Genomic DNA, 11,321 nt, shown 5'->3' on the forward strand with positions numbered 1-11,321 from the left:
GATTCACACAGAGATTTACAAATATGCAGACGTCATGATATGCAAATTCGAACTTTAAGTTCCAAGGTCATTACATGTATGATGACGTCAAGATTTTCTTAAATGCCAAATAAGACATGAAACCATATTTCCGACTCATACTGTAACCAAATATGAAAAAAAGAATGGCGGTTCCCAAGCACCAAAAGAATTGGATTTTTTATAGGCATGTTTTACCCATAATATATGCTATGTATTACAAGAGCTCGAGCGCACGGATATCTATTTTGAACGGACGCTCATTCCGTTATTAATGGTCATAAAGAGGTAAGCATGGAATCAAATTGTTAAAAAAAAAAAAGGGTAATATCATGAAATAAAAACAAATTGCGATTCTATGTAACTAAAGGCTATGACGAACAAAAACGCGCGCGCAAAATTCGGGAAATGCCTAGAATGGCCTGAAACGAACTGTAATTTGCTGTTAACTGCTGGTTACTTCTTGCTTCAACAACAATGTTTTTCTAGGAAGCTTTACGTTTTCGTAGATTAATTTATTCAGACAAATTCTATGAAATAAAACTCGTACAAGCCATCTAAAGAAAACAGCGCCGTGTGGGAGCCACCCATATTTTGATCATTGGGGAGTTTTCACAAGATCAACGGGGACGGAGAATCTGCGGTTCGTGTGCGAAATCGACAAGCTATAGCGGAGTGACTGGTAGTACTGAAATCGTTTTTTTGGCCAAATCTATGGGCGTTCTCAATGGCGCCCCAAGTGCATTAACAGCCAATCAGCGAGCTTGTAACAAAGTTGGTATTGGAACTTCATTAGGGACGGAAAAGAAGGATAACGAAATTCAACACGAACGGCTCTTCGGTGAGTTTTTTTTATCGATTATTGTTTCTTAACTATAACAACATGAATATGAATATGACATGAACTGTTTTAAAACTGGATGATTAATGTTTGAAATACGAAAAAACCGTCTATTGTGGCTTAGTCGAGACAAGTTGTGCTAGTCGTGTATATAGTCATGTCTGTACTGTATTGCGTGACAGGGCATGGCATTGCAATACCTCCGTACTATTTACACGTATGCGTTCACCGAATAGCTAAACCATGTGTTACGAGGGCGGTCTCTGTGCGACGGCCGTAACATTGAGTGCTCTCGCGTCGTAGAAGGTCTGCCCGTCGCTGAGCGAAAAGCTCGGTATTACGTGAACAAAGGTGCACCGACGCACCCACTCGACTGGTAAGTGCCCTGCTCAGAAGTATCCACCACTAGCGTTCATGAATCGATGGTGAGTCTGAAGTCAGTATGCAAATGAGGCATAATGAGATCCTGAATGAAGAATATCCTGTGCATGCACGAAGCCTCGTGAACAGCGAGGTTTAACGGTATTTTGTCGGGCCTATTGCGTAGCATGCATTTACAATACGCAGAAGTCACACAGTGACCTATTATTACGACATATGGTAGGGCGAGTCTGATTCCCCATTTTTCTCTTAAATTTGATGTGAAATTTTACCTAGTTTTGAGGTTTATATGGCGATCATTCTATTCTCCGCTAACGTAGCCTCATATTTCCACCATTTTTAATTGTGGTAGATTTTGAACATAAACCGCTGTTTTGCCTGATCCTGGTTGGTATTGAAAATCTAAAACGTTGTTGTATTTGGCGATTTCGGTAAAAAAAAAACAAAAAAAACACACATAGTGGAGCACCTATTTTGAAAACTGGAGAGATGCACGATGTTTAACTTTATTAATTTTATTTTCCAAGATTGGGTTACCAACTTAGTATAAGATGAAGTTCCTCTTTAAATAACACACTGTGGTAAGAGAATGGAACACAATATTTCAAGACAAATTTTCGTTTTACCTTTGTTTTAAAGTATGATTAAACGAATATTTCAGCTGTTGTTTGGGCTCTAATAAAACATAAATGAACCCAACTTGGCAAGAGAAGTATTTGCCTGTCTGGTGTATTTATAGCAGGTATCAAATAATATAAAGTGTTTTCTCCAACACTGTAGATAAACAATGCAAATAAAACGCCCCTTCTGAACTTAAAGTTGTTCTTAGGATTCATATTTTTAACATGGGTTTTTGAAAGTACGAAATGTCAGTTAATATAGTTAATAATTGGCAATTATTACCCGCAATTGCGTGGGTATCAAGTTGAAGTGTCTCTACAGTTGCACATAGCCAATAACCAATATGATTTCATAGTGAATATCTTACTGGATGAAGAAATTAATATGTTGCATTGAACTGTTTTGTAGCTTTGGTCTCCCTCTCTCTCTCTCTCTTTCGTTCTCCCTCTCTCTCTCTCTCTCTCTCTCTCTCTCCCTTGATGACCTAGGAGGCAAAGGCAAAAGGTCAGGTAGGAAAATTTTAAGTATCTTTTGAGTACAGGTGATAAAATGCTTTATTTCAGTTTCCACTTCAAACAATCAGCATTAATATCGTAACATTTGTTCAATAACATACAATACAAATAATAAATCTGACGAAAACGATATTTAACCAACCACAAAGGGAACAGTCGTTTCTTATCATTTGAATCGGCTCATACAGGTATTCCCATGCAAGTATTTTACCGGTTGAGTCAAGAAGAAACAAAAACCTCAACCAAAAAAAAATCCTCCGATGTGTGTACTATTTGAAGTGTGAGCTTTTAAAGACCTTGACCGGAGCAGAGCATTATATAGACAAATTATATACCTACGGACTCGTGAATATTTACTGAATATGAAAATGCAAACTTCTCGAGATTCCACGGCCTCTGAAAGAAGTATTTAGCATCCGAACCCCAGGATTCACGGACTGAGAGGGGCACCCCGGAGATTTAGTTTCGGCTGCGCTAGCCGGTGGCCGTTTCTACCCGTTTCTGATGACGTCATAACGTGTAGGTTATTTGGCCACTCGGTATTGCAGCTGGTTCTTCGCATGGTGGTCGGTATGTGAAGTTTTCTTCTCTCTTTTTTTGTTGTTGTAAATATCAATGTCGAAGCTGTATTTGGACATTTTACGATTAGAATGTTGACATTTTATATCTGTATTAATTTCACGCTACGTAATATGGAATATCAACCCCAAATTTCCACTAAATTAGATTGAAACGAATCATTTGCCCGCGCTGCTGGCTGCCTGCCTCGGTCTGCGATTGCACAACTTTCAGCAATCTATCGCTGAGCCTCGCGAGAGCACTCGGGCCGCGGCCGGCCCGGCCTGACTTGCCGCGCCGTGTCATGCTGGTGGTCGTGGAATATTTCTCGAACAAAACTAAGTTTCGCTCGCTTTTATCGCACAGATAGCCTTTCCTTTTGCATGGTTTACCAGCATTAAATCAAAGAATTATTTAGATCTACATTGTTTTATTGTCTAGAATATAGTCTGTAAACAATGAAAAATAAGAAGAAGATGAAATGGAGATTTTGAAGAAGAATTGGGCCTAAAAAAGAAGAAAAAGAAAACTAGGTAGTTGGTAGAATCTAGGCCTTGGACTCGTGCCGCCCAGTGGCAGTGCACTGCAGTACAGTGAAGCCAGGAACTAAATTATTTTGAATTGATGTCAGAAATCACATGGGTGCCTCTTCTTGATACTTTCTCGTGATGAAAACACTGTTTTTATTCAAATCAAAATGGTCTAGAGTCTAGATCTAGTGTTGTTGCCAGGGATGATTATTAAAACAAAATCATCGGTCATTTGTTGTTGACTTTGCTTTTTTTTTTTTTATCCGACTACAGATTAACTTTGCTTTTTTTTTTTCTATGAAACTAGCCTCAAGTTGTTCTTTTTGTTTGGATGTGGGTAAAATCCTTATTTATATGCATACGGTGTAATAATACTTTGAAGATGTTTGTCAAAATGCGAGCAAAATATTTACATTTATTTTTAATAATGTACATTCAAGTTTAATTTAGTTCAATTTTGATCATGACATTCATATTTTTTTTTGTGCAATTTTCTAAATGATTAATATTCATTGTGGAATGAAAAAATAGTTTTGGCGAAGGGATGAGATGCTTGGAAATGCCGAGATCATGATTGCTAACTATTTAAATGAACTCTCCTTCACCTTTACCGCATATATTATATTCCCAATCTTATTACAGGTACAAAGGTGTACGACAAGCTTCGAGAGGAATGGCTGAGGACCAGACTGATGAACGACATTGGGATGATGTCCCCACATGCCCAAACCAGCAAGGTTGAATCATTCCACAACATCCTCCTTCACTTTTGCCCCAAGTTGCTTGTATACTCATATCAAGGGATGAAGTGCAGGTAAATTAGGCAATTAATTCATCAACATTATGCTCCCCTAATATAAATTTAACAAGAACGTCACAGAGGGCAGTGTTGTTTCTTCTTCTTCTTTTGAATTTGATTTTATTGGTTTTATGTTTTAAAGTTATTATTTTCTTTTTGTTATAGCCAGGTTCTTTCTATTTCATTTTTTTTTTTTTTTTTTAATTTTTTTATTTATTATTTGTAACACATGCTTTTTACACTAACTCTTGCCTTCACTTATTGGAGAGTAGGTAACGAGTTTATGATGATAGACATTACATTACCAAAAAGATAAAATCAACTGTCACAAGTATGTTATTCATGTGACCTTTATTTTTAACTTCACTCTTTTCAGATTATATTTGGCTGTCCTACATTGGAACGAAAATTGTGATAGAGCCCAGGCTGTTGATGCCGAAGGGAACCCAGTGTACAGGTTGAAGTATCCACGCTCGAAGGAAGGAGGCCACACAGTGGAGAGAGTGCTGACAGCTGGCACATGTGGTAAGTAGCCACATGTCTAGTGAATGATATCAATATTCAACAAAAGAGCTCAATTATATATAGAAATCTTTTATTACTTCATGATCAATAGAATTCAAATTAGTAGATTCTTGTGGCCTATATGCCCTTAATTTAATCTGTTGATTAAATTGATAATTATAAACATGTATTGGGTTACTTTCTGCAAATGTGTAATATTGAATAGCAAGCAGAAACAGGCATATATGTCAGTCCCCAAGTCAGTGAACTACCTATTCAGCAAAGAACATGTGCATGCCATTGGTATTTGATTGGTCATCCACCTACAAATAGTGTGTAAAATTAGGTAATTCAATATTTGTGAGAAAAAGAGTTTTCTCTTCTTATGTTCTTATTTTTCTCTTTTCCTTTTTTCCTCTTATCAAAATGTATTTTTTTAACACCGTACAGATGAATTTTCAAGGTATAGTTTTGGATTTTATCTTGTAGGTTATGTGAAAGCCCTGATGAGAGTTGTCGTAGAACTGGTGGAAAACAGGGAGCAGCTCAGAGACAACATGGAGGAGCTACAGCCTCAACCAGCACGGAGTGCCTCTCATCATCACCCCGACAATGGAGAAGCCGTGCAAGCTTTTGAACAACATCATCGCTTTGGCGATAGAAACTAGTTCTTTTGGTGATAGAAACTATGATGAATGTGTCAGCTACCTGAACATTAACCACTGATTGTTTTATTTCAGTACAAGACATGTTTTTCATAGACCCTAAATTATGTTTATGCCAGTATAATTATGGAGAGTAACATGGAAGTACTCTATGCAAGTGAGTAGTGGATTCCGATTCTATGTGAGTGTAAAGCACTAGAAACTTGTCTGTAAGCTTGTACATACTTACACAAGCCAAAGTCCATGGTACACATCGATAGTCATTGGTTTTAATAGGTAAAATACTTATTAAATTTGTAAAACTTACATTTTTAGTTCAATTAAAAACAATTTCTGAAGCATATGCACTAGATTTTCATAAACACTAAGTAAATCACTGTTGATCATGAATTTGGCACCAAATATAATCTGATTTTTCTCACAGTCCTTCATCTTGGCCAATGCTTTTTGCTTCTTATTTGCAAAAAATAAAAAATTAAAAAATGCATTTTTTTTTTCATCTAAACTGTTCTTATTCAAGAACCATTTGATGTATTGCACCAGATATGACTTTATTTTTTGTTTTTGATTTTTTCCCTTTTCTGCCGAGGTGAATTGTGTTATTCATTTTCAAAGTTAGTAGTTTTAAAGATCATGCCATATTATCACAGAAGAGGAAACATTGTGATGATACTTCATCGCATCCATACTTTTTTTCCTAACAGCGGTTTCCTGTTTGTCCTAAAACCTGGTTATAAAAGATTGAAAAATAATCATCCTTGCAGATATAATAAAAATAGTCATCTATCCTGTAAACTTTACATAAAATAAGGATGAATGTAATGTACATGTTGCATCAAAGTTTTTGTTCCAATGGTGCATCATTTTGAAATATATTGCACAAACAGAGAAGAAAATGATTGGAGGGAAAAACCGTCAATGGGATGTTCTGAGAATATTTTGAGCAAAGGTAAACAAAAATTCATCTAAAGGAACACAAATCTTGTTTGTTTATTTCTATTATAGGTGTCTTGTAGGAAGCTTCATAATTTAAAGATGGAAATTGCTGTGAAAATGAGAGTGAGATAGAGAATGTGAAGGAAGAAGAGGGATAAAGATAGATACCAATAGGGATAGAGTGAGAGATGTGAATGTGATGGATGGAAGAGGAGAAAGAGAGATTGTGAAAGAGTGAGAGATGGGAATGTGATGGATGGAAGAGGAGAAAGAGAGATTGTGAAAGAGTGAGAGATGGGAATGTGGAGGGTGGAGGAGGAAAAGAGAGGCAGAGGGAGAGAGTGAGAGATGGGAATGTGGAGGAAGAGGAGAAGGAGGGACAGAGTGAGAGATGGGAATGTGGAGGGTGGAAGAGGAGAAGGAGGGACAGAGTGAGAGATAGGAATGTGGAGGGTGGAAGAGGAGAAGGAGGGACAGAGTGAGAGATGGGAATGTGGAGGAGGAGAAAGAGAGGAGGGACAGAGTGAGAGATGGAAATATGGAAGAGGAAACAGAGAGAGGAAGTGGGATAGAGAGATGGGAATGTGGAGGGTGGAAGAGGAGAAAGAGAGAGGAAGAGGGACAGAGTGGGAGATAGGGTTAAGGTTTATCCTTTTTGGGAGGATAGATTTGATGCAAAATAAAGGATTTCCTGGATTTATTACGATGCTTACCATTTATCACACATTTGAAATTTCGTCAACCGCAATTCCCTTCTCTTACTCTCATTATTCCTCTGTCTATCTTTGTTGTGTCCATGCTGTTATTTCTCTTTCTCTCAATTTCGTTTTCTCTTTCAATTTCATTTTCTCTTTCTCTCCCCTTTTCTGACTCGGCAGGTTGACTGTATATGAAATGCTCAAATTATTAAAACAAATTACATTGCAGGGTGTATAACAAAAGAGAAGGAACAATGCATGTTGTTTTTTTTTTGTTTTTTTTTGTTGTTGCTTGTTTATATAGATTTCAACATTCTTCCTCATAAGAAATCGTTGCTTGATCACAGTTTTGCAAAAGTTCGAATATCAGCTCTTGGAAATTAGAATCAAATGTCGAGATCAAAGTTCATAGCAACCATACCATCATGAGAAGTTCAAACAATAGTATTTGAGATGAATATGAAGATGAAAGCCGATGATCACAAATAACGTACAGAAGATGGCTGACAATCACATAGAAGATGACAGTCATTCAAAGTTCGCAAGACAATAGTTGATGTTACATCCTCATCTCAACCGACGCAGGATGGTCCCTTTGTACTGACCACGTCCATCAGGATACGCTTCCATTATTGAGGCATGGACACATGCTGGCAGTTGCACCCTGATGTCCTTCCCGAGCCAGCCCCAACACCATCTCACGACTTTCCTGTAGGCCACATACCTGTATTTTCTGTAAAATAAAAAGCAATAAAAAAATTTCATTATTTTTCTTAGGATAGATGATTTGATGTCAAAATATTAATTCTATATTAATTAATTCAGGAAAATAAAAATGATTAAAAAAAACTAAAATGACCAAGGGTTAGTCATTGTTTGTCGGGCGGTGGGGGGCAACATTCAAAATCGCATATAATGTTTGTGTTTCATAACTACAGATTATTGGGGGGGGGGGGGGGGGGGGGGGTAACATGCTAAAACTCACAAACCGGTGGTCATTCTTGCCTATTTGTATACATTTCCTGAAAAAGTGCCCCGAAGCACCTGCAGATAAGGCAGCTAGTACACCAGTGGTCACCAGGCAAGAATTTTGGTCAAAACTAGTAATTCATCTTGCGGTGACTCAATTCGTTTTGAAAAGTTTCACCCAATAAACTTTCAAAATCAATCCATTTATTTTTTAGCCCTTGCCAAAATGATGAAAAGGAGAAACATAACTTACTCATTGTTCCTGTCCCCAAATGCTTTGGCTGCTCGGCGCCACCTATCTGTGTACTCCATCCATCCGATGTACAATGTTGTCGCATTTAGGATGGCCGGCTCAAACTCCTCAGAATCCACCAGACAACTTGAACCCTGTCGATCAGCCTCTGCCTTGACCTCTGCAATTTCCTGACAACAGACACAATCACCTTCATTGAAAGATGGAGGCACACGACATCTTCCACATGTACACCTTGAAATACAGAAAGATTCAAACAAAAATCAATACACCTACTATAATTTTATAAATATTTTATTACAGCTTCCTGATAAATATAAAAATGACATCGTTCTCGTAGTCGTAGTATGGTAAGAGTGCCCAAGGCAGTGCCTATGTCTGCGCACCCACGTAAATGCGCGATATTTATAGAACAAAACATCAAACTGACACCAATTTTCAATCTTAACCTCAACAATTCATTTAGATACCAAAATTTGTGAAAATAATTGGGAAGATTAAAAATGCGTTTTAGCAAGTTTCATTTGCCACCCTGAAAATTTCAATCATTGTCAAAAAAGAAAAGTCTGAACAGGGGGTTGTCCCTGGTATGAAACTTCACTGTGCTTGATTGAATTGCGTGCAAAATAGTGAGTGCGCAGATATGGGCACTTTTCAGTTTTGCTACACAAAATGACGAGCCCGTCTGAAATTCGTTAAAAAAAATTGTTCTTGTGAATAATTTGTCAAGTTTTTTTGTTTCAGTAATCATTAGAATATGAAGAACGGAATAACAATGATGATTCTAAAAATAATAATCTTACTGTGTAATGAAATCGAGGTCGATTTTTAGGTGCGCAGACATAGATCTAGAGAATCATTTTAACAAGTTAACTTTAGAATTAGACATGCCATTTATGACCGAGTCTAGAGATCTACGGTATTTGATTTCAATTTGGGGGGGGGGGGGGGGGTGGAATAAATATTTAGAATGCACAACAAATTCAATAAGCTTATAAGTCTTAATTACCAATCCTCGACATTTTCATGAAGCCGATTTGCGTTGTTGGCCCTTCCAGCATCGCCAACATTTTGCCCAGGTTCACCACGAGGTAAAGGCTCATACTCCCACTCGACGATACGCCCGTGTTCTCCGGCGTCTGCATCACTTGCATCGCTGTCGGTATCACTGCTGCTGCCAGTACTGTCCGGACTGTCACTACTACCACTGACACTGTCATTTTCACCGCTTTCCCCGCAACTGCCATCCTCCTCACACTCAAATTCCATAAATAAATCATCTTGTGCATCTGCCCTGACGACTGGGGTAGCCATTCTCTTTAGAAAGACTTCTCAAAACTTCTCAAACTTCAATCGATAAAAAGCAGAAAGGATTCACGGTAGCCTACGCAAAATCAATGTAGATCTCGAACATCGCGCGGCGAAGAATTACAGCAAACAATTCGAGTCTACACGAAATGACGTCACCCAAGTCCGTGCGGCGCGGGGGCTCTTGACCGAGGCGAATTTGGGAGGGGGCGGCAGTTGTACTGTAATTTTCATTTTTCTCAGTAATGAAAGGGTATTTAATTTTTTCTTTCTTGTATTTGTATTTTGTGTTTCATTAGCCGTCTGTGGATGTATGGTTGTTTACGCTCCGGTCAAGGTCTTTAATCTAGATTTTTACATGTATATTATGTTGTGGTAGGGTAACCCTTTCTCCATATTTTGTTACCATTTGTTTTTGTATCTCTGGACGCATGACTGAATAACAGAGTATTATATTTATACTAGCGCTAAGTGGCTGGATGAGGAACGAAACAAACTGCGCAGAAATAATGGTTGTCTAACGTCTGCACACATGCGGGCACGCACGTACACACACACACACACCTTAATTAACGTACACGCACCTAAACAAAAATTCATGTCATTACCAAAGCCACGGTTATTACCTTCTCTCAAACTCGCGCGGAATAGACGTAAAGAAGTATTTCAGTTGCAGTACAGGCCATTGGCATGTGTTATACGTACTGTACTACACGTTGAGGATACATTTAACTGCGTGCATGTAAAAACAACTACCGTCTTAACAGAGCTGGGTACAGAGCTTCAACAAAAGTCTGTTTGTAAGTATAGCCTTACATTCTGGTAGATATATTTGAATTCTATGACATAAAACTCGGACATGTCTTCAGAGGTTATCATATCCCAGGTATTCAGGCAGCCGGGAGTTACAAAAAAAAAATCAAAGTATTTTAAAATTCAAGTGAGGTTCCCAGCCCTAGAAATCACCAGAGATAATATCAGAAAAACCATATACTTGGCTATATAGCACAAGCAATGTTTAGGATTGTTCTCTGAGTTGAATGCAAAGAAATTATATGGTATAAAAAGCCGATGTCTCGCGTGGTATTCATCTTCTTCTCGTGTGATGGCAATGACGAACATAAGTATCCGACTTCTACACGATATAAAAAATCAGACACTGGAATGTATAGAGTGAAGTCCGGCTGACATAATAAATTAATAAGAAATTCATCATTTACTTTGCTTCGTAAAAAAATAAGCTCAAGATTCACCTTTTCAAATTATTCATAAGAAAGATAGGGCGGAGATTCACCTTGCCGCTAAAATTATTGGGTGCAGATTCATCCGTCTTGGGCTGCTTAGGTCAAGATTCACCGGCCTTTCACTGGCCTTTCACCAGCACCGCAGTATGGTAGCTAGCGTAATTATAGTATTGGCAACAAATAATTGATCATGATCTGATCTGTTATATGAAAACTAAATATTTTGGTGAAATTTGGCAGACATGTTCAAGGAAAATAGATAATAATGAAACCATAATAACAAACGAATTAGATATGCCTATTAGTCTATTATGAAAATTTATGCAAATTTTATGCATTTTCTTGATTTTCTATTTTCTTTTTATCCAATCTTGGTGAAAATCGACAGACATGTTCAGAGATAATAACACCATTATTAAAAATGTATTATATGAGCTAATTAGTTAATTATAATGATAATTTTTGCAAACGTCTAACGATT

At 37.6% G+C, this 11,321-nt stretch overlaps 2 protein-coding genes across 2 annotated transcripts; one reads left to right on the plus strand and one right to left on the minus strand.

The window, feature by feature from the left end:
• The first annotated feature begins 2,818 nt into the window (after positions 1 to 2,818).
• On the plus strand, positions 2,819 to 6,406 carry LOC115921113. Its single transcript, XM_030978210.1, has 4 exons — positions 2,819 to 2,946; positions 4,107 to 4,278; positions 4,640 to 4,788; positions 5,257 to 6,406. Exons 1-4 carry the CDS (start codon positions 2,937 to 2,939, stop codon positions 5,433 to 5,435), a joined length of 510 nt encoding a protein of 169 aa, XP_030834070.1. The 5' UTR covers positions 2,819 to 2,936; the 3' UTR covers positions 5,436 to 6,406.
• A 926-nt stretch (positions 6,407 to 7,332) lies between these two features.
• LOC115921114 lies at positions 7,333 to 9,924 on the minus strand. Its single transcript, XM_030978211.1, has 3 exons — positions 9,298 to 9,924; positions 8,289 to 8,522; positions 7,333 to 7,799 (listed from the first exon to the last, which is right to left on the minus strand). Exons 1-3 carry the CDS (start codon positions 9,600 to 9,602, stop codon positions 7,634 to 7,636), a joined length of 705 nt encoding a protein of 234 aa, XP_030834071.1. The 5' UTR covers positions 9,603 to 9,924; the 3' UTR covers positions 7,333 to 7,633.
• Between the last annotated feature and the right edge of the window lie 1,397 nt (positions 9,925 to 11,321).

The sequence above is a fragment of the Strongylocentrotus purpuratus genome, unplaced genomic scaffold, assembly GCF_000002235.5.
Source record: "Strongylocentrotus purpuratus isolate Spur 01 unplaced genomic scaffold, Spur_5.0 spur5_scaffold_1, whole genome shotgun sequence".
NCBI classification, from domain to species: Eukaryota; Metazoa; Echinodermata; class Echinoidea; order Camarodonta; family Strongylocentrotidae; genus Strongylocentrotus; species Strongylocentrotus purpuratus.